This window comes from Phytophthora sojae (assembly GCF_000149755.1).
Source record: "Phytophthora sojae unplaced genomic scaffold PHYSOscaffold_4, whole genome shotgun sequence".
Lineage (NCBI taxonomy): Eukaryota > Oomycota > Peronosporomycetes > Peronosporales > Peronosporaceae > Phytophthora > Phytophthora sojae.
The window spans coordinates 1,408,026-1,430,015 of record NW_009258118.1 but is presented as its reverse complement, the minus strand read 5'-3'; the positions used below and the strand labels follow the sequence as shown (position 1 = coordinate 1,430,015).

Here is a 21,990-nt window from a genome sequence, read left to right as displayed (position 1 = left end):
CCGTGCTGCTGCTGCGCCGTGCTGCTACCGCACCGGGCTTGCGACGGCTGCTCGTCCTGCGTGACCCTTCTTCTGTGCCTCGCTGCTGCGGCGTGCCTCGGCTGCTGTTCCTCCTGTGTGCGTGGTTGGTGAGGCGTGCGTGCGTGTTGTGCCGGTAGTGCTGGTGCATGAATGCGTTTGTGAAGTAGCGGTGTTATCTAACCTTCTTAGACGTGACCTACAGTGGCTAAGACGTCTTGTGTCTCTGTAGGCGCAGGATCAACAATTCTACCGACAGCGCGTAGCGTCTTGTATGCGGCAATGCGCTCGTCCAAGACGCCATTCTTGTGGAGTGGGTGCAGCGCACGCAAGACGCTTCCAGCTCCCTTGGCGTTGACGTTGCGCGACTTCAGGAAGGCAAGCACGGCTTTCTCAGCCCGACGGCCAGCGTCCAGGACTTGATCCTTGTAGTCCGGCGCCTTGGGTTCAAGCGTGAAGCCTTCGCTCACAAAGAGCTTCATGAACGCCGTGACGTGGCGAAACTCGGACTTCTTCTGGCGGTCGGCGGAGTCCCAGACGCGTGGCACCCGCGTGTACCATTCGAACCACGCGATGGACAGGTTGGTCGTTGCATTCTTTCTGCGCTTGGGTTTTGGCTCTTGATCTGACGTATTTTGTGTCTGTGGCTCCTCATCGGGTACTTGTTTTCGCTTACACTTTAGTTGCGCAGCCTCCCGATTGTAAGACGCGCGGAGAGGGCTCGGTTCGAGGCGATAAGCTCATCAATGACAGCTAGAAGGTGATGATGGACTTGGCATGAGTGCGTCTTGGATTCGTGTGCTTGTTCTGCAACAGGTTCAGCAGGTGAAGCTTGTTCGTTGAGCGCCACCGACAATGCGAGCACGTCAGCTGTCGAGATCCCCGCGGAGGCCAAGCACTCTTCCACGCGCTCAACAATCGGGGCATCCGGAGCCAGCGCCTTTAGCTGCGGGTAGTAGCGGACCAGGTATGCCGTGAGGACGGTGAGGACCTTGCTGCTTACGTTGAGGCTGTGTTCCATGAGTCCAGTACAGGTGCTGAACAGGAATTCGCGCAAGGATGCCAGACGCTCTTGAGCTCCATGATCCAGCGCCGCAGCATCAAGGACAACAGGAGCTGCGGCGGCCTCCCAACTGCTTAGCACTCGCGCAACCTTCCGGTCTTCCTGCGGCGTGTTGTACACGTAGGCGAACCCTTTGTTGACCTTGCTCCTGTCCCATGCACCGCGGTCGAAGATCTACTGAGCGGCAAGGCGATCGTCTCCGTTAGCGTGCTGAGCGCCGCCGCGTCGGAAGGAGTGGGAAGTCAAGTCGGTCGTGGCTCCCGCGGGCTCGGCAACGCGCTTGAGGAGGCGGTTGACATACGCCTGAACACCGTCTTCACCGCGCGTCTTCTCCCCAGCGCTGGCCTTCGTTGTACTACTCACTTGTGCTTCTGTGTTTGCAGGTTGGGGACTTGAGCTGCAGCTTGGCACGGGACTTGGCGCGGGAAAGGGAGCGGCGACAGCAGGCGAGGGTGGCATCAGGGTGACCCTGAGCGTAGCTGGCTCTGCTTCTAGCAAGGCCTGCAGTGGCACACCGGGGTCTAGCGGCTCCTCGCTCGTCGCAACAAGCTCAGGGAGCTGGCTTAACAGAGCCGCGCAGGGCGCGGTCTGCATGACGAGAGCTACCGCGAGCGAGTGAAGCGGGCATGTCAGGAAGTCCTCCTTGTCAGGTGTGAGCGTTAACCCTTGTTCTTCAGCCGTTTTAACGCGGAGGAGCCGCAGGTAGAAGACGCCGTCCGCTGACACTGACACATGTTGCTTGCGCAGGTAGCCTAGGTCCGACGAGCGGCCGAAGCAGTGCCGCATGAGGCAGGCTAGCGCAGCATCTTGGTAGTCCGAGTTGACACGTGCTGTGCTGTAGACATAGCGAATTAGAGAACCTAAGTCCTCTTTAGTACATGGCGGCGCTTTGTTAACGAGTCCTCCTTTCTCACATTTTAAGCAGTGCTTATCTAGAGTTTTCCCTTGTTTTAACAAGTTCATCTCCGTGGGTAAACGCAGGTGTGGAAACTCATCAAATAGCCACAGCTTGACGTTTCTATAGTACGATGTAGCTGTGTTACGAGCTAGCTTACCTTTCTTACCGTCATTAGTGGCGAGATAATAGCCGAAGCGGTCCATTGTGGCAGCCAAGCGTTTGCCCGAGGGGTCTGTATGTATGCTTGCACGAAACAATTCCATGCTCACACCCTCGACCTCTAGCATTCTCTCGAACGCGTTAATCGCCGTCGTTCGCGCCTTTTGGGTGTTTGTAGGCACAAACACAGAGAGGCTCATGATGACCGCGAGGACACTTTCGTTATGCAATATTAACACTGGTGGCTGTCCACCGGTGTCTCGCTACCTAGAATAAGTTATGCCTACAGTAGGAATTTGCCTAGTTGTCTGAATCGCCAAAATATTTTGAAAATATTTTTTGTACTGGGTTTCAGTATGATTATATACATATTCAGCCTAGGATTCCGACAAATATATGTAGGGAGGTGTCGGAAAGGATTTCCCTACCCCTAGTTGATTTTATTGGCTGAAATTACTCCAAGTCAGAATATGATGGACTGTTATTTCTATATAGACGACCATGAAACAATCCTGGTCTCTTATCTGTCGGAAAGACCACTATATTCATCCATAGCGTGACGGTGCCGACAGCGACCGACACGGCCGACATCAATCTTATTGGCTAAAACCTTCACTAGCACTGACTCTGATTTGTTAATATTAATAAAATTATCATTGGCTTAAAGAATACGAAGACGACATGTCGCTAAGGACAGGCCACAGAGAGAACACATCTCAACCAGCACGAAGCCAGACAGCGGGAGCGGCGCCAGCGAGCAAGGGGCGTCCGCGCGTGGGGGGGGGCGCCCCCCCCCCCCCCCCCCGCGGCAGCAGCAGCTCAGTAAAGGCGCGCGGCAGGCATGCAGCACCAGCACGCAGACAGGCAGCGGGGGCGGTGCCAGCGAGCAAGGGGCGTCCGCGCGTGGGGGGAGGCGGGTCCCCCCGCGGCAGCAGCAGCTCAGCAAAGACGCGCGGCATGCAGCTCCAGCATGGACTAAGGACCAAGGACATCGGCGAGATGATGAGGTAAGCACTGGGGAAGCTTGGTGGTATTGGGCTCACGTGTCTGACGTTTGTTGATATTGTATGCATTAATGTAGGCTGTGATGCGGCTGTTAAGCTTGGTGTGCTATCCTATGGCGTAGCCTAGCTGTTTTGCGAGGTGAAGACTGTTGTGCCGCGAAAGCAGCTTAGCCTCATTGTACTTGGGTAGTCGTTCCTCAATGGTAATATATGCGCTTGAACCCTTCGAACTATTGTCTTGTGCCTGCGTTATCTAGAAGTGAAGGGCTCTGCGAAGTCGTCGAAGTGGTCGGCGACGGCGGCGCTCTGGTGCAGGTTCCGAGTTTCGAAGTCGTCCACGGCTGTGGCCAGCTTGGTCTTCAATGAAGGTTCGACGGACAAGGGTTCTGCGGCGTCGGTTGTATGCGGCAACCATGTTCCGAGGCAGATTCGTGGCAGGCTCTTGGTCTGCTCCCACTCAACAAGGTAAACTCTCTTACCGTTTCTCATGTATGAGTTTGTGATTGCGCGGATGTTGTAGAGCTGCGGAGCTGTGGAAGGAGGAGCGGCCAGGTTTTCCGTCGGGACCCATTCGGTCTCGCTCGCCTCGCTGTCGTCGCGCCCATCGTCGGCATTGAGCACGCAACCGCTGCCAGTTGTGACAGGTAGACCGCTTGGAGCTGGGATCCAGACCACGTCGTCGTCGCTGGAGTCGTCCCCAGAATCAGCGAGCGGTTGTGCAGCGTCAGCACTGGAGGCGCCGGTGGTCACCTTTACCTCGGCGACGGCGATGGCGGCGGTGGTCACCTTTTCTTCGGCGACGGCGATGGCGGCGACGGAGAGCTTCTCTTCGGCAGCAGGAACAGCGGCGGCGGAGAGCTTCTCTTCGGCAGCAGGAACAGCGGTGGCGTGCTTCTCTTCTGCAACATCATCAGCGGCAAGCTTCGCAGCAGTAGTGAGGGCGGGTGTGGCTTCAACAGCTGTGCTGGTGGGAATGGCTTCAGCGACAGTGCTGGCGGGGTTCTCGACGGTGCTGGTCCAAGCGGTGGCGGCGGCGATAGTGGCAACGGCGCCCCCATTCTCCTCAGCTCCTAGCGGAGTGTTGACTGGCGCGAGGTTGCCGTCAGCCTCGCGCGCCTGCGTCGACTCGTGGGCAGCTGCATGGGATGCATTCGCGCCGGTACTGGGAAGCTGTCGGAGGCTGGGGCGCCGCGAAGAGCGCCATGCCAGAACGTGGTGGCCTTCGATTCTACGACCAGTCTGCTGTTGCAACAGCGAGAGGACGTCAAACAACGGTCCCCTTGGGCTTGGAGCCTCGGTAACCTGTTCACGCAGCACGTGGCGAAGGTAGCGTAAAGCTTCATCTGTAACATACGCGAGGGGGAACTCACGCCTAATAAATGCTCTAACAGCGCGCTTGGATTTCTTCTGGCTGAGGTGAACCATCGGCTTCGTGTTGGCGATTGCAAAATGGTGAAGGTATGCCACAGTGGTTTGAATGTGTAACGAACCATGGGAAGTGTATATGCTCTTATTTAAGCTCATGCCTTTAATAGGTTAAAAAACTCCATCAAACTGTAAAGTCGCATGATTTCTCCAAAATCCCAAAGTGCTTCTAAAAACACTCCTTTGTCGTTTCAGGAGCAGGGTCGGCGATCTGGCCAAGAGCCAAACTTGTGCGGTACCGGGTAATGAGCTCGTCTAGAGCTCCATCTCGATGAAGTGCGCGAAGTTGTTTCAGTAGGCCCGAGCCGAACTTGCGCTTGATACCTCGCACTTGAAGAAACTCATGCATATTCTTCTGAGCTGTGTTGCCAGCTTGCATGACACGGTCCGCATACTCTCCAGTGGTGGGGTCAAGGCTGAATCCCAGAGGTAGGAATAGCTTCATGAAGGCGACAATCTGCTTTGACTGAGACTTGTACTGGCGATCGTCACAGACTTCCCAGATGCGAGGGGTTTTCGTGTACCACTCAAACCAAGTTGCGGCTGTAGTCTTCGAGGCTTCGCGGACCTTGGGCTTGGTTGGCTTCATCGGGGTGTCCAAGGCCAATGACAGGTCGGTACGGTCAGTGATCGTGTCTGGGGTTGAGCCGGCCTGGGAAGCAACTGCACCACCAACCGGCACCCGTTTTTCCAACTCTGCAATGCGCTCGGACTGCGCCTTGTTCGCTTCCACGAGTTGGGCTATGACTGCATTAAGATGGTTGAACAACTGAAGCTCACGTGTGAAGGGTTTTTCTTCTTCTTCTCGAACTTCACTTGCTTGTCGTTTCAGCTCCACACTCCAGCCCAGCGGCTCCGGCATCGACACTTGAAGAGGGAAAAGACACATGCGCATCCGCGAAGTGTATGGGCTCATCGGGTATCTCTCGTTGACCTCAGGAAAGTGCTGGATGAATGATGCCACTAGCAGGTCTGCGACTTGATCATCGATGATCAATGAGGCGTCCCCAAGATCCAAGCTGGACGCAAACAACATGCGACCAAGCCTGCGAATCTTCGTCGTCGTTGCAGAGTCGAATGTGGCAGCCGAAGGTATGGTCGGGTTGTCGTTTGACTTCCAGTCGCTGAGCACTTTCGATACTTTCCTGTCCTCACTCGTGGTGTTGAAAACGTAGGCAAAGGCCTTGTTCGTCGCCATCATATTCCAACTGCCACGATCGAAGATCCATTGAGGACTTAACGAAGCATCCGCGTTGGCATGCTGCGCACCGCCCCGCCGGAAAGAATGAGACGAGAGGCCACTTGAAACACCAGCATCAGCTTGACGTGCGCTTGCGGCCTTGAGCACTCGATTGACGTACCCTTGCATTTTCAGCGGGGTAGACTTACGTCTCGCTTCCGGTGTTGCATTAGCAGGTTCATCATCATCGCTACAGTGGACAAGCGCATCGGTAAGTGGCGTAGCCTCCGTTGCAGGCGCTTCATCTCCAACGTTCAGCCCCGAAAGGTGCTCAAGGTCGAGTACAGACGATACCGGGAATGTTTGCATCGCCTATGCCATGGCGATGGCGTGGAGCGGACACGTGATGAAGGAGCTCTTGTCTGGGAAGAGAGAGAGGTCTTGCTCCTCCGACGTCTTCGCTCGGATCAGGCGAAGGAATAGCACGTTGCCCGAGCCGACCGCCAGGTTGCGCTTCTGGATAAACGCGAGATCGGGAGCGTGTCCAAGCGCGTACCACATGATGGATAGGAGCGCAGCATCGTGATACTCCTTGGCAGAACTCGCATCGAAGTACAGTCCGTCGATCAGAGAGCGCAAGTCGGCCTTGGTGCATGCTGGCGCCTTCGTCACCATACCACCTTGCTGCAGTTTGAGGCAGTGTCGCTCCAAAATACGACCCATCTTGAGTAGCCGCTGCTCCACAATGTGGCGGTGCTGGGGGAAATCCTCCAGCAGCCAGTTCTTGACGTTCCGGTAGTAGCTCATCACGGTGTTCCGCTTGCGTAGATCCCCGCTTCGGCCTCGAGCAAACGAGGTGCATCGCGAAGCGGTCCAGCAACTTCACGAGCACCGAACCACTGGCAGCTGCCAGGAGGGTAGCGCGGATAAATTCGAGAGTGACATTCTCGGAGGCGAGGAAAGCCGTGAAGACGTTGACTGCTGTTGCTTGCGCTCGCTTCGTGTTCTCTGGAGCGAGGTCTTGCAGGCTCATTGTTTTCGAGTCTAGTGTCGGTTGGCTTCTTGATATCCAGCAAATATGTGAATGACTTGCTTTTTGAATCGGCGCTCAAATGTCTGGCTGTCGCTGTCGACATTATGCGTCGGCCACGTGTCGGTAGCCGTTACCCTACCCCTATTGTGTTTTAATTGGCTAAGATTTCGCTGGAACACTGTATGATTCGTTAAAAGGCTTCAGCTGTGTTTCTATTGGCTCACAGGACCATACAAAAATCATTTTTTTTAGTGTATGCTGTCGGCAGTTTGACGATATTCATCCTTACGGTACACATGCTATCTCAGAATCAAAAATTGCTTTCAGCAGCAAACCACAGCTCACATAGATTTATTCACCAAGGGCATTGGGCTTGCGTTATTGCCGTTTGACTGCTCCTATTTATGAAAACGCACCTGGTGAAAGCGAGGGGCAGTCAAACGGCAACAACTCGCAAGGCCAACGAAGATATAGGCACTACTGTAGAGCTGCTGAAACCAACACGAGCGATTCAATCAACTTGGGGTGTGCCCGTGTGTTTGTGTCCGAACTGCGCGCGCACAATATCAAGCTGCTGGAAGCGTAGTCGGCCTTAATCTCCCGTTTTTTTGGGCGGCAACCGCGAGTTGGTTGCCAACCGGTAACGAGGTCTTCCTCCAGCTTGCGCTTCTCGGCTTCAAGTCTGTCCAGCTCGTGGTCTAGCTCGTCTCGATGGGCTTACTCCACCTGCAGCGTCACTGCCTTGAGCTCTTGCTTTGGCTGGTTCGCGCCAGCTGATCTCGCAGTGCCTGCTCCTCCTGCACTGCTCGGTATTATGTCACCCTGATGTGATCAAAAACTGTGATCACATCAGGATGACTGCATGAGATTCACAACCTTCTGCATGCGTTAATAAGGCCCGCACATTAAGATCGCATGCGCTGCGAGATACGCCACGACGAGAAGGAATAGAGAGCGACATCAGTGTTCATTGAGCAGAGATTGATGTGTTCCTATTGCCTGCTAAGTGCCACAAATGCTCGCTTCTTACAACAGCGGCCTGCGCTCGCCGTTCGAACCGCGACGACGCGAGAACGCGCGGATACCAGCGACAGCAGCGCCAATAACCGCGACAGCCAGGACCACGATGCCAACGATAGACCACATGGAAAGACCGCCACTGCTGTTGACGGACGATGCGCTGGGGGCACTGGCCGCGGCGGCGTCCGACGCGGAAGGGATGCACTTGGTCTTGGCCAGCTTGCTGAACCACTTGGCTGCCGGACGCGGAATGCGCTCGAGCTCCGTGGGCTTTGCCGAGACGTAGTCCTTGGAGCCCGTCTGGGAAGTGAAGTTGACGTAGTAAAGCCCGAAGCGTGGCTCGAAGGAGCCCCACTCGTAGTTGTCCAGGTAGGACCACGCCGTGTAGCCGATGACCTTGATGTTCTCCTCCGTGACGGCCTTGTAGACCTGCTCCATGTAGTTTTCGTAGTACCACATCTGGTCCTGGTTGTCGACCTCATCGTTGCCGCACCAGCCATTCTCCGTCAGCAGCACGTCGGCGGACGGGTCGTGCGCACTGACCCACTTCATCAGCGCCAGGTATCCGGGCGGGTACGCAGTGAACCAGCCGCAGTTGTGGTTGCCGTGGCGGTCCTTACTCGACAGACGCGAGCCTTCGGGGGCGCGCGTATCGTCGACACCCTTGTCTTTCTCCCAGCCCAGCGTAAGCTGGTCACAGCTACGCTTCGAGGTGGGCGAGTCACAGTCAGTCACGGTTTTCGACGCGTAATGGTTCAGCATGAAGAGATCGTACGAACCCTTGATGATCTCGGCCTCCTGCGCCGTGAAGCGGGGGAGGCGGTCGCCCACAACCTCGCGCATGACGGCCGGGTAGTCGCCGGAGATCATGGGCTGCAGGAACCAGCCGTAGTCGAACTGCAGCGCGCGCTCGGCGGCAGCGACGTCCTCGGGGTTGGTCGGGTCGAGCGGGAACATCATGTGCGCCACCAGCACGATGCCGATGCGGGCGGTGGGGCGCACGATGCCCGCGTCGCGGAACTCGCGGAACTTCTGCACCGCCAGCGCGTGGGCGCGCAGCAGGTTGTGGGTCACAATGTACGTGTTCTTGTCCGAGCCGGTGAAGCCGGGCGCGTGCACGCCCGTGCCGTAGCCCTGCGTGACGAACGAGTACGGCTCGTTGAAGGTCGTCCAGTAGTCGAGCTTGGTGCCAAACTCCTGGAACATGAGCGTGGCGAATTCGACGTAGTGGCGGATGATATCCTCGCTGAGCCAGCCGGCGGGCGAGAGCTCCGTCTGCAGCGCCGAGGGCAGGTCCCAGTGGTAGATGGTGAGGATCGGGACGAGCTTGTTCTTGGTCATCTCGTCGATGAGGTCGTGGTAGAATGCGATGCCCGCTGGGTTGGGCACCATGCGGCGCGTGGCGGGGTTCCACGTCATGACGCGCGACCAGGACACGGAGAAGCGGAAGGACTGCAGTCCGTCGTCGGCCATCATCTTGAGGTCGCTCGGGTAGCGGTGGAAGAAGTCGTCGGCCACGTTGGCGCAGGCCAGGCCCGGCCGCTGGCGGCAGAAGTCGTCCCAGATGCTGGGCGTGCGCCCCACGTCCATGTAGGCGCCCTCCACTTGGTACGACGCGGTGGCCGAGCCGAACATGAAGTCCTTGGCGAAGCAGCGCTCCTCGGCGGCCGCGGGGGCCAGCAGCGCGGCGGCGGCGGCCAGCGCGCACGGCAGCAGGCGCAGCAGGTTCATGGCGCTTGGGATCTCTCGGCTTGCTCTTCTTGACTGCTAAGTACCTGCGCAGGACGCGAGAAGTTGGCGACTGCGCTTGGCTGGCCGCGAGCCCCTTGGCGGCCGTGCTGGTCTCTGCGTACTTCAACTTGGCGCACGCACGCAAATCTTCGGGTGGCCCACGCAACAATGATCACCGAGCGAAGCCTGCCTGCCTACTGAGCGGCGCTCGAGCATTTGCCGACGCATGGTCGTTCCGGTGCCGGAAGTATAGAGACCTACTACGTAGTAAGTACAAATAAACGAAAGTCTGTAGCCGCCGACGGAGCCTCCGAACTGGGGGATCAAGCACAAAGAGCATTTCCAGACCACGAGTGGAGGTGGGGGCTTCATTGCCTGCTCGCGGCAGCATGCGCATTTGCAAGCTTGCCATAGAGGCTTGGGGGTACATGTATTACGTGTATCATCATAGATCCGTGGTTGCAATACGGCGTTGAAGTATTACGAAGACACGGCTCCCGATCCTAGGTGGCCGTCACGCGCTGCAGCATCGCCTGGTGCGTGCGCGGCGAGAGCATGTCTTCAACTTGCATCGTGTAGGTGGCGGGAACAGTGAACAGGTGTCTCTCCGGTGTCTGCAGCTCCATGCGATCAAATCGGAAGGTCGCTGACACCGACGGCACCAAAGGGAAGCAGAACTGCACTGGGAACCCGTCCGTCAATGCCTGGTACGTCAACAGCATCACACTCAATTGTTAAGTGTCTTAGCCTTCATGTAAACAGCAGAGTATCAGCATCGTACCGCCGAGAAAAACTCCTGCATGCTCTCGAAGGCGCTCGTGGTTTTGGAGAGCACCTCAATAACCGGGAGGAACTCGGACACCTGGACCAAGACGCGACACACCACGTCAAAATCTGCGAGCCTAGAATACTGCACGTGGGTGTCAACTTACGCTGAGCGGGAAATGGTCGCACATGTACACCGTAGCAGGGAACGACTTGGTGATTTTGCGGCAGGAGGGCTGCGTGTGCACCATGATGCAGCGACGAGGTCGCATCGCACGCAGCGAGGCCGGCAGACTCTCGGTCGACACACCAAACCAGTCTTCAAACATCATCTCCTCCTCTTTGACCCGCGTTTGCGCGTCCCAGTCCTCATTTCCAGTGGAATCTCCGTCCGTCTCACCTCCTGGATTAATAGTAAATCGCAGCAGCTTTGGTCTGTCCGATGGGGGGTTAGTACATGTACAATAAGGTCAACCCGCGAAAGAGAACGATCAAAGCTTACCGGATGACCGAGTATGAGTTATCCCATGTGAAGACAAGTGTCCCCGAGCAGGTGGTCCGGAACGATCCTGCCTGCTCTTTCAGCTGTGCTTGGGTGCGCTGCAGGGGAACGATTTCGTCCCATTGCTCGCCATTATTCTCTTCGAGAAAGCGAACGCCAAAGTTGATGTCGCGCTTCTCCGTGGAGAACTTCCACGTCAACTCCTCGCCCTTCCTCAACTCCACAGACACGACGTGGTTCGACTTCGGGTCGACCACTACCTCCGTGTAGTGATCGCCAACGGCGGCCACTTCGGTCAGTAGCGACACCGCATCACACGCAGTAGTCTGGACACACCACAACAAGTAAGTACCGCATACTGCAAACTTTTGAAAGGGGGGGGGGCATACCTGGTCGCTCGAAGCTTTTGGAGGCGGGTGCTTCGGGTTGTGAGGCTTACGATAGCGCAGTGAGGCCTCGACGCCGGTCATGTCGACTACGCGGGTGTCTTTCCAGCAGCTAATGTCTTGCCGCATGGGGCTGGACGAAAACCACGCAAACTTCTTCTCGAAGGCAACTTTCGACGCGTCGAAGTCCGTCGTAACAATCGACGTGGTCATCAGGAAGTGCACCATTTGATCCAGATCCGCCTCCGACAGCTCCGTGTCCAGCTTCAGCAGGTCGGTGCAGGTCTTCGCCTCGTTGTCCAAGCACAAGAACTTGCCCTGGGAGCCTTGGAGCAGGAAGGACAGGTCTCCTCGGTCCCACTTGCCGTTCTCGAACCCCACCAAAGTGACGTCGAAGCGCATGTCCTGCGCCGCCTTCCAAATCTTCACTGTGTCCGACGGCAGCCAGCGAGAGACTCCAGGGATCCATGTCGAGACGTCAACGCGCATCTCGCAGTAAAAGTCCGGCACTTCAGCAAGCCGGGGGCAAATGTCATCGATCTTCTTCTGCAGCAGCGCCGGTGCTTGCTCTTTCTCTAAAGGAAACACAACACGGGTAAGAAATTGTACGATGCAGACTGTCTGGGCGATACCCACCTCTGCGAACGAGAAGGCGCAGAATCTCCTCGTTTTCCGCTACCACAGCGTGGTGAATGGCCTTCCAGCCTTCCGTATCACGAGAGCGAACACGAGCACCAGCGTCCTAGTAACAAAGCGGCCAATTGGATATCAATAGATGTCCCGGATGAGCAAACCCCTTGCAGAACCGTCCAAATCGTACCAGCACTGCTTTTACGATCGCTGTGGCGTTCCGGTGGGCGAACTTCAACGCCAAGTGCAGCGCTCGATTGCCGCGACGGTCTCGCGTCTCTAGTGCGTCCTGTCCGCCGGCCTCCAGGCACTCGCGGATCTGCCTTGGATTACCATTCTGATCTCATGATCGGACAAAGCGTTAGTGACTACGGCGTCTACGAATGCAGGGCAGTAGGTAGACTCGCTCACCCAGAGCGCGATCTGGAGCGGAGTGGGCATGGAGCTTGTCGACGGTGCAGCCGCATGGCTCCCATTGCCGACCACGTCCGAGCTGCTGCTCTCCATCGTTGCTGGCGAATGAGAAAATGTGTCGGAAGCCTCAGGCGGGGGCTGTCTGGGACGAGCCACGGAGAAGCCTCAATATCTGGGTTGCAGTTGTGTTACAGTCTTCACCCGGGGGTGACTCACCCCGCCAAGCCTAGCGCTTCTCTTCGGCGGGGCCATGCATGCTCGCTGTAACCCGAGAACTACACTACCCACTACAACTGCACTACACCATTCACTGCGTAAACCGAGAGAGAGTCCGCGCACACGAACCGCAGAATGTTATAGGTCGCGTTCTCGTATCGCGCAGTGTGAGGTGGAGGCGGCAGCAGCGGCCACAGGTGCGGCTCGAGTACATCTCAGAGCACAGCACTACGAGCCAACAGCGCACGCGAAGACAGGCACGGTCGTCGTCGAGGACGATGAAGGTGAGTGACCACACCTCATGGCGTAAGCGGCCCCTCACAGGAGGAGGAGCAGCATTCGGTCTCTGCGATTGGCCACCGCGGCCAATCCATTTGGTATCACCTCGGTGTGCCAAGACGTCCGCAGGCCACCAGTGCCGGTGCAACCCGAGACTCGCCTGAGCGCAAAAGGGACCGAGCCGCGATGGTCTCAGGCTGAGCTGACGTCACTTTAGATTCATCGGCCAAGATGGCAGCTCAGCAGCAGTTGACCCCGTTGGACGCCGCGCTGCAGCTCTTCGCCCCCGCGCAGGAGAGCGCGGCCGCCCTGTCCAAGAGCAAGCCGGTGGTGGCGCTCTCGCTGCCCCAGGAGCCCGACCGCAAGCAGAAGCGCGAGCTGCAGAAGCTGCTGGTGCCGCTCGTGTTCCTGTTCCGCGGCCGCGACGACATTGTACGTGTCTGAGGCTCCACCCTGCAGTGCCGTGATCTGCCACAAGGAGGAGGGTTTGACAGTATTATTTGTGCATTTGCAGACGTTGGTGCAGTCGCCGTCGAGCGAGATGGCGGCGTCGAGTCTCGCCGTCTTCAAGGATAGCGCCGAGGTGGTCTCCGTTACGGCGGAGGGCGAGCTCAAGGAGCGCGTTGCCACGCTCGTGAAGCAGATCGGATGGAGCCCGGACTGCCCCGACGAGGGCCAGCTGCACAACTACCTGGCGCCGATCAACACCGAGGAGCTGTTGGGCGACGTGGCCGCCTTCACCGCCACCACCGGCCAGCGCGACTACGTGGCCAACGCTGCTAACGTGTCGGCCATCATCTGGCACGCCTTCCTGGAGGCCGAGCGCCCCATCAACTGGGCGGGCTTCTACTTCGTGCGGCCGCTGTCCAACCCCAAGGAGACGGACCACGACCACATCCTCATCCTCGGACCCTTCATGGGCAAGCCGGCCTGCTCCCGCATCCGCTTCCAGAGCGGCGTCTGCGGCGCCGCGTGGCGCACCAAGTCCGTGCAGCGCATCTCCGACGTGCACGAGTTCCCCGGGCACATTGCGTGCGACGACGCGTCCGAGTCGGAGCTGGTGGTCCCTGTCTTCGACAAGCAGGGCGAGGTCATCGCGCTGATCGATCTCGACTGCCCCAAGAAGAACGGGTTCTCGGCCGAGGACGAGCGCACCTTTGTCGAGGTGGCGCGGGTCATGTCGGAGGCGTGCGACTGGGGCAACGTCGGCCTGCCGTACACGCAGCCGTGAAGCTGTTAGTAAACAACCGTATAACATGGGGTCCTCGGCTCACGACGACTGCATTGTGTAGCTTGAGAGCAGTGCGCAGCTCGTGTCAGATCAAATGAACTCCGCCTGCTTCCGCTCTATTCATTCGCCTGTGATTATCTTGCGTTCATCTGTCCAAGCGCTTGTCGAGCAGACTTCTTGCCGTTGCTAGCTCCACCCGCGCGAGATTTCGTCGTCGGCGCTACCTTCGCCTCGTACGGACTAGCACGATACGCCAAGTCCGACGCGCAGCGCTCCAGGCCGTGTCTGCGCTTGGACCCATTTCGTAGTCCCCCGTCCAGAGCATCTTGACGCTGCTGCCTTAACAGCGACTGCCGTCCTTTGCGCATGACGTGGATGACGTCGTAGACGGATGACGAGACTAAGGCTGGGTCGGTCGCTGCTGGCTGCTCCGACACTGGCTGAAAGTTCATGGCCGGCAACGATGTGGATGGCGCAAGCCTTCGCACGACTTGCCTCTCTTCATCTCTCCGTCGATGCTCCAGAATCTGCAACTTCTGCTGGCTCAGGCGCAGCAGCAGACCCAAGTCTCGTGTGCGAATATCACTTTGAAGCTGCATTTACACACGTGCGGCTTAGTGCCATGATGTCAACGCAAACCACGGGCTGATAGATGAGGTGGCCATACCTCCTCCAAGTCGAAGAAGCCGTGCTGAATGAACGAGTCCTCAACGCCCGGGTACACCGCTGCACACAAAAGAGTTAGCAACTTGTTGCATTCCCGCCACCAGTAAGGTGAGGACGTACTTAGCTGGTGGAGTTGTCGGAGCTCGCGAGTAACACGATTCTCAGTGCCTACGATCTCTTCAGACACATCTACCAAATGTTGCAGCTCGTAGTGAGACTGCTCTAGGTCGCTTAATGAGGCAAACTTCTCCAGCCCCACCGCTCCCACGTATTCGCTCTGATACCTGCGGTTGGATGCAGCTCTGACGACGTGCTCAAAGAAGGCCTTGATAGACTGCGGCAGGTGTCTCGATGATAATTCCTAACACAAAATAGCAATTGTTAGCTGGCTCACAAAAACAGCGCTAACAAATGCGTACGAGTACCTCTAAAAGCGAGCTGGACGTCTGGATGACTCGCTTTGTCTTTTCAGCCGTCGAGCCACTTTCCGCTGCTAGGTAGGCCTCTCTCATTCGTGTTTCATTCGGCACGTACTGCAGCGATTCCTCAACCTCGAGAAAATGCTTTAGTGTATACAAAGGAGATGTAAGTAGAGTGGACACAGCCTGCAATATGCGTCGGAAGCGTACCTGGACGGAAGTGTGCCATTTGCATAGATTCGAGTTGGTAGAAAGATCGTGACTAATACAGGAGCGCCATATGCAAGACGTGCCGAGCATCTCCAAAACCGCATTTGTCTTGACGTTCGTCGACGCGTGAGGCTTTCGTCGGGCAGACCCAAGGCGGGCTGGAAAAGCCGCGCACTGATTGAAAACCACCAGGAAATCAGCTCGGTGCCAAGAACTTTCAATTCGGTCAAACTTACCTCAACAAAGACGATATCTGCATCTGCAAACTGCTGGAGCTCCGTCGCATATGAAGATTCATTCTGCGCACTCAGCCCTCCGTCCTGCTGGCATAATCCCCGAGCGTTCTTGATAACGCAAAATGGAGAAGCAGCTCGCTTGTTGGATTCCACTCGCCGACATGGTATCAATGTGTTGACAGCATCCGAATATGCCAAGCTTGTCAGCTTCTCGTTCGAATCCACACTGGCGCTCCCGTCTTGCATTAGTGTGTGCTTTCCACGAGCAACATAGATGAACAGTAGCTCGTGAATTGCACGATCATCCAATGGATGCATGACAACCTCCGAAGAAGAGGCTGGTAAGGTACACTCTTCTCGCTGCACCTCACGCTTCCTTACGCCACCGAAGACAGGAACATAGAGTGTTGAGAGGCAGCCCTCACCAAATAGTGTTGCCGGGTAGCTGCTTAAAAACGAGTCAAAGGTTAATTCATGAGAGATTGGTGATAAAGATGCACTTACAGTTTTCTCAGTATGTCGATATCAGCCGGTGTCAGCGAGCTCAGAAAGTTCTTGGTATAATAAAGTGTTTGCACGAGCTGGAGTACGGAGGCACGGGCAAAAGTACCGCGATGGCCATGAACAGCTTCTGGCTGGTTGGAGTCTGCATCAATATCACCATTTCCCGTTTGCCGATGTGCGAAAATCGTATCGGCGGATTTAGCTTCCTTCTGATCACGAGGTCGTTCCAAGATGGCACTTATCTCCCGTAAAGATCGTCGAGCAGAGGCTAGCACTGCGTGATCAACTGGAAACGGCATCGAAGCGGCATCGAGGGTGGCGCTTGTCGCGTAGTTTTGCATGACTGCCGCGAAGTTTTCCTCGTACTCAGCTACGTCAAAATAAATGTTGGAATCCGCGAGCTCGTTGTACAGCCCCCAGCCACTTCTGTCTGCATCGTCGGCACCGGGAAGTAAACCGCTACGGTTAGTCTGCCGTCTGCCATCCATCCAACGAATAAACACGGAGCTCAACGGAACATCGCACGCAGTCCCGGGAAACTGTAGCGTCTCCCTAGCCGCCACTAGTCGAAATGTCGAGCACATGCCACCACCAGTAGCGAAAAATGGGGTCGATAGGTCTTCGGCCCCACCTCGAGGTGGGAGGCGCCGTCGGAGTTTTGAGGTATTTAGGGGGCGCATGAGGACCCCCATGACTTCTGTCAACATTTCAGCTGGCGCGCCGAAGTGCAGTGAGGGCCGCGCTTCCGAGAAAACAGATCTGGTTTTCTCGGAAGCGCGGCGGGTTGATGGACTTCTCTTCAGTGCGATGACGGACCGCACCACCAGCGAATCTCCACTTTCCAATGCGGGGCCATGCTCCTGAAGAGCCCTTTGCAGAACCGCTTTCACTGGTGTGTTTTCTAAAGCGTATGAGCTTCGACTGCTTTTGTCGCGAGAAGATGCCGGTGGGACAAGCAAGGACGCCTCGACATCGCCACTGCAATCCTGCTGCAGTCGAGCGAGGAACAACTGCCACTCGTAGCGCCGTAGTAGCTCCTGGACCTAATACAAATTCTAAGTCAATCTCAATGCCAATACGGCATCGCCAAGGTGCCACATGATCGAGTTCCAAAGTGTAAAGTACACAGCTAGACAATTTACCATACTTTCAGACTCCTCCGTGGTGTCTGCCGCGACGTTCTCCATGCGCACCAGCGCCTTCTTCATCTCTGCAATGCACTCATAGAATAAAGTCTGCACTCAAAGCGTCGGTCAGTCACCACTATGTGCACCAATACCACAGCAACAGCGATGGTAACCTGCAGTCTAGCTACCGCCTTGGCGTGCGTGTCCGTTAGGAAGAACTCGAATTTCTGGTCGTGCGTCGCGGCGTCCAGCAGCGCCGCGTCACACTGCGCCGCGACCACTGCGTTCAGCCGCTGTATCTGCCTTCGCTTGGCCTGTCGCGCCTTCCTCAGGCCCAGGCGCTGGCGCTGCAGCAACTGCAGCTTGTTGGCGCGGACGTCCGCTCGAATCTCCTCGAGAATGCAGCGGCCGACAGTTGGAACGGAGGCTGAGAGCGTCTTCAGCAGCGCGTCGGATGGACTGGAGAAGGCCGAGAGAGCTGTGGACTGCGGGCTGTCAACGAGCGGGGCGACGTGGGCGAGGGCACCAAAGAGCGCCAGAAAGAAGTCGCTGTCGCCCGGCAGCATCGAAGCGGATTTGAACAGTCGCCTTTTGCTTCCGCGGGTAAATATTTTGAACTGCTTCCAGCATGAACGGCGCTAAGGTAAGCTCGCACCATGTTCTTCCTAGTCGTAACAGTTTCTTCTTGAGGCTCACTCCAGAAACCTACAGCTCCGGGGCGGGTTTTGTGGGGCCTGGTTCCTCTAACATATCTCTTTTTGACCCTTCTGCCCCCCCCCCTCCAGGAGGACAGAGGTCGGAAAACAATATTGCAATACAGTAAATAACTGGGTTTTCCAATAAAAATCTTTATTACTGGGCGAACCGGGTTCCAATACAATATCATATTGACCCAATTATTGACAATAAAAATAATAAAAGTCCGCTTGCATAGAATTTTCGACTGATGATGCCAAACTCTAGTCACAAAGCACTAAGGGTACGTCAATACCACGTTCAGGTAAGTTCCATACCCTAGCGACTACTGTAGTATCTGCAATGCAGATTCTGCATTAGCCGTAAATGACCCTTGAACGAGAGAAAACAGGATTGGGACACCGACCGCTATCATAATACTGTGAACATGCAACATGTAGCTACGCGCTGATTGAGATTCAGATGGGCCTCATAGTGAAAGTCACGTCTAGTAACTTGAATATCAACGCAAATGATGCTACTAAACTGCTCGTTTCGAGCGCTGCTGGTGCTGTGACGCCAGTTTTACCCCTCTAAATCGATAAAATAGTATGTTCAATGCTCCAATACAATATAAATTACGGCAATATTTATTATTGTTTGTCCAGGAATTGTAATATTTATTAGGGGTTGACAATGATCCCAATTCAATAAAATACAGTATTGGCGGACCTCTGCCCCCCCCCCCCCCTTTAGTTTGAGTCTGGCCCCGGCAGTACTTACTTAAAAGTACTTAAAAGTACATGTACTTACCATGTCTGCGAACCTACAGCAGGCAAGTTCCCAAAGTCAATGGGCTGAGCCCGCTCATGCTGCCCAACCAAGGGAAAATCAAGCGCTGCAGTTGGCGCTGAGGCTCGTCCATGGTTGAACGACAACAATCAATAATTTGTTTCAAATCCTAACTTAGAAGTTAGGACAATAATTTACAATGCATTCATTGAACAATTTGAGTTTACAGACATCTGTAAACTAGTGTAGGGCGTTTTGCTGTTAGTGAAATTTACTAGACACTAACTCACTGTTAGCTGTACGTTTGCTGACTGTTAGTTGACGAGTTAGTAGCAAAGGAATAATCATGATATATATTAACCTTAAGGCTGATTGCAGTTAACTAGCCGAGCGCCGCCACCACGCGGCGGTGAATTTTTTGTTAGTTGGCGCTTCGCTCGCAATGCTCGCTGCGCTATAAGAGCAGGCTGCCTACGCTTCGCTACGGCAGTAGTGGACCCGTTCCGCTCGCCTCGTCGGCTCGCTGCACTACTCTCAATGTCAGGTTAGTAATACAGAGGCCGGGGCGGGTCCTGCGGCCCCGCAATATCGTATGGTGGGGTCGGGTCGCCTTCGGCAACGGAGCCGCCTTCGCTGCGCTCAGCAGCAAATCGTACTTAGTGGTAATCGTACTTAGTGGATAAGCGTGATCTACTCTCGGACGGACAGCGCGTCTTTCTGATTGATTCTTAGGATGTCTTTCTTACCTACAGAATGGATCTAAACACTCTGCGTCCTTGAGACCCGTCTTCTAGCGAAATATATTCGGGCCAGGCCGAATTCAGCTCTGCGTCTTCAAATTCGTCGATCATCTCGATCGGAGTTGACTATCCGTTCTAGACTGGCACTTCAAGTAACTACGGCTCTGGCGCTGCACTGGCATCTGGAGTAGACTTGGCAGCATCTAATGCGACAGTACCGTTGACTTGGGACAATGTGGGCCACAATATCGAATCAAGAGCGTCTTAAAATATAGAAAACCAGAAGGATCGGAGCGGCGTAGATAAAGTTGTAAAAATCTTTAGTAATTTCCATTTTTGTGCAAAAATTAGTGATGCTCGTTCGGCAGATACATGTTAGCAAAATTTACTATACACTAACTAACTGTTATTTACACGTACAGCTGACTCAACAGTTAGTGCATAGGGAGTACGCTACTATAAACACGCTCGCGCCGTCTGCTGCGTGTTCGCTGCGGCGCGTGTCCTGTGCTCTGCTCGGTTCTCGTGTGTGTTGTGTCCCTGTCCTGTGCTCGCTGCTGCTGCTGTCGGTCGCTGTCTTCCTCGTCGCTCGCGCGCTGGTCGCTGAAAACGAAGAATGGGCGGGGGGTCGCTCCCGTCGGGGCCACTGGCCAATACAAACGCCAAGTACGAGCCAAAGATCGCCCGGTCCGAGCAGGTCAACTGCGCATGACACGCTTCCTGCGTTGAAAATATGGAAAGAATTGGAAAGTCAATCTCGGTCGCCAACCTACCGGAGTGCATAACCTTTCGGAGCACTAACTGGTCTTGTACCGGCCCCAGCAAGATGTACTATACTCCGCTACCCATTGTGAACCTATACCCCTCGCAGATCGTTGCAATTCTGAGCAGCTGATTGCTCAGTCGCTAAGGCACTGTTGCATCGCATATTTGGGGTGAAGGGTCATACCTCAATTTCAGTCACCATTCCAATCCCGAGAGTAACAACCTGTCACACTCCATACCCTGCGTCGCCGCGATAGGTCAGTCCGCTCATCACCCCGAGTTCATGTCTGCCACATCAAGCGCCTTCGGCTGGCCTGGACACGGTGCTGGTACGGATGCTTGGTGCTGCCACCTAAGCCGCCACCCCAGCCCGCAGGCACCACCTGCAGTCCTTGGTGAGCACGCGCTGCGCCCTCCTCATACTGTACTGGGCAGGGTTTGCACGCGAGTCGCAGTCGAGTTGTCGCCGCGCAAGAGACACTGCGAGCCAAGTTGAAGTCGGGCACTGATTGCATTAGTCTGAAGGAAAGCGAGTTTGGCAGTCGACCGACACGGCTGCGTTGCCGACCGACACGGCTGCGTTGCAGAGCTCCAGGACCGGTGTCCTTGCCGTTTATTTAACGACCGTGTCAACACAAGGGCCGGCCGTTACCGGCGCGGTTACTTCGCGGGGGGTATTGCCGATTCCCTGCCGACGAGTCGAGCGTCTCGGCAATTGCGGTGCATGTACCGGCAAGACCGACACGGTCTTTGCCGCTCGGGGCTCGGTGGTGAGACTTGAGTCGGTCGTAGCCCAAACTCACGCCCCTGGTGGGCACACTTGCTTACGACGGTGGCAGCCCGAGACTACGCGGCACTGAAAAGCTATGGTTTTATTTATTTTTGTAGAATGCCCTACCTTTTACTAGTACTAAAAGTTAGTGTAGAGCGGGGTAGAGGTAGTCGTTGGTGAGCGAGGCCCACTTGCAGCCATCCTTTTGGACGGCGCGCCAGCAGCTGTGCGTGATGTTGGCGATCTCGTGGATGAAGAGGCCGCCGCGCTCGTCCAGTGTCTTGAGCCCGAACGTGTCCGACGTGTACTCGAGCGTGTCGTTCATGTTGACGATGGTGAGGTTCATGTACTTGGTCTTGATCTCCTCGATCGTGTCCACCTCCGAGTAGCGGCCAAAGATGGAGCTCTGCCACGGCATGATGCGCTCGTCGGCGGGCGAGGCGAAGAAGTGGGCCTCCTCCAGCTTGAGGAAGTTGGCCTTGCGGCGGCGCTGGTCGTAAACGCACTGGTCGTCGCCCGGCAGACAGCGGTTAACGTTGTTGTACACGGGCAGGAAGAAGTTGGCGGTGGAGAAGCTGCCGAACTGCGGCCAGCGGTTGACGTTGAACTGCGAGTACGTGTACTGCGCGTCGGGGTTCTCGATGGTGTAGATGACGTAGTCCTTCTGCATCTTGCCGTAGTAGTCCTCCGGGCCGTAGGCGCTGTAGTTGAACATGGTCTCGGGCACGAGCGTGGCGAGGAACGGCCCATCATTGGCAATCGAGTACTCCACCTTGTCGGGGCCGATGAACTGGCCGTTCTGGAGGCCGGCTATGCTGATGTAGCGCTTGACCTTGTGGTCGTCCATCTCTTCGATGACTGCGCGAGCGATGGCACCGCCCTGCGAGTGGGCGAGGAAGATGTAGCCGTTGTCGAACTCGGAGCTATTGGCGACGATCTCACGGATCTGAGCGACAGCCTTCGGGACCTGCAGGACGATCGCCTCTAGCGAGCAGGGCATCTCGCAGGTGAGAGGTACAACGGTACGCCCCTCCGCCGTGAGGTTGGCCACGAAATAGTGAAAAATAATGAAGGAAATGTGAGCTGCTGACCGCGAGCGCGGCGGCGGGCTCTTAGCATGCTTTGTCGTA

General features: G+C 56.0%; 8 protein-coding genes across 8 annotated transcripts; 2 read left to right on the top strand and 6 right to left on the bottom strand.

Annotated features, from left to right (window-relative positions):
- Window positions 1-206: 206 nt before the first annotated feature.
- On the bottom strand, window positions 207-713 carry PHYSODRAFT_498954 (hypothetical protein; the record flags this gene model as incomplete). The annotated part of the gene is made up of 1 exon (XM_009527629.1): window positions 207-713. A coding segment is annotated over one exon (507 nt), but the record flags the coding sequence as incomplete, so codon positions are not given.
- A 582-nt stretch (window positions 714-1,295) lies between these two features.
- On the top strand, window positions 1,296-6,333 carry PHYSODRAFT_500994 (hypothetical protein; the record flags this gene model as incomplete). Its single annotated transcript, XM_009527628.1, has 2 exons — window positions 1,296-1,372; window positions 6,012-6,333. Coding segments are annotated over 2 exons (399 nt in total), but the record flags the coding sequence as incomplete, so codon positions are not given.
- A 1,396-nt stretch (window positions 6,334-7,729) lies between these two features.
- On the bottom strand, window positions 7,730-9,531 carry PHYSODRAFT_544658 (hypothetical protein; the record flags this gene model as incomplete). Its single annotated transcript, XM_009527627.1, has 1 exon — window positions 7,730-9,531. One exon carries the CDS (start codon window positions 9,529-9,531, stop codon window positions 7,807-7,809), a length of 1,725 nt encoding a protein of 574 aa, XP_009525922.1. The 3' UTR covers window positions 7,730-7,806.
- A 503-nt stretch (window positions 9,532-10,034) lies between these two features.
- Window positions 10,035-12,716, bottom strand: PHYSODRAFT_360389 (hypothetical protein; the record flags this gene model as incomplete). Its single annotated transcript, XM_009527626.1, has 9 exons — window positions 12,226-12,716; window positions 12,005-12,151; window positions 11,821-11,926; window positions 11,188-11,759; window positions 10,799-11,124; window positions 10,464-10,731; window positions 10,415-10,441; window positions 10,313-10,393; window positions 10,035-10,235 (listed from the first exon to the last, which is right to left on the bottom strand). The coding sequence occupies exons 1-9, from the start codon at window positions 12,319-12,321 to the stop codon at window positions 10,035-10,037; spliced, it is 1,824 nt and encodes a 607-aa protein (XP_009525921.1). The 5' UTR covers window positions 12,322-12,716.
- Window positions 12,717-12,954: 238 nt separating this feature from the next.
- On the top strand, window positions 12,955-14,072 carry PHYSODRAFT_559695 (hypothetical protein; the record flags this gene model as incomplete). Its single annotated transcript, XM_009527625.1, has 2 exons — window positions 12,955-13,125; window positions 13,238-14,072. The coding sequence occupies 2 exons, from the start codon at window positions 12,955-12,957 to the stop codon at window positions 13,952-13,954; spliced, it is 888 nt and encodes a 295-aa protein (XP_009525920.1). The 3' UTR covers window positions 13,955-14,072.
- Window positions 14,073-14,088: 16 nt separating this feature from the next.
- Window positions 14,089-15,339, bottom strand: PHYSODRAFT_351068 (hypothetical protein; the record flags this gene model as incomplete). The annotated part of the gene is made up of 5 exons (XM_009527624.1): window positions 14,089-14,547; window positions 14,622-14,680; window positions 14,741-14,981; window positions 15,046-15,183; window positions 15,250-15,339. 5 exons carry the CDS (start codon window positions 15,337-15,339, stop codon window positions 14,089-14,091), a joined length of 987 nt encoding a protein of 328 aa, XP_009525919.1.
- A 1,705-nt stretch (window positions 15,340-17,044) lies between these two features.
- Window positions 17,045-17,682, bottom strand: PHYSODRAFT_259039 (hypothetical protein; the record flags this gene model as incomplete). Its single annotated transcript, XM_009527623.1, has 2 exons — window positions 17,045-17,224; window positions 17,305-17,682. 2 exons carry the CDS (start codon window positions 17,680-17,682, stop codon window positions 17,045-17,047), a joined length of 558 nt encoding a protein of 185 aa, XP_009525918.1.
- A 3,323-nt stretch (window positions 17,683-21,005) lies between these two features.
- Window positions 21,006-21,914, bottom strand: PHYSODRAFT_501480 (hypothetical protein; the record flags this gene model as incomplete). The annotated part of the gene is made up of 1 exon (XM_009527622.1): window positions 21,006-21,914. A coding segment is annotated over one exon (909 nt), but the record flags the coding sequence as incomplete, so codon positions are not given.
- Window positions 21,915-21,990: the final 76 nt, after the last annotated feature.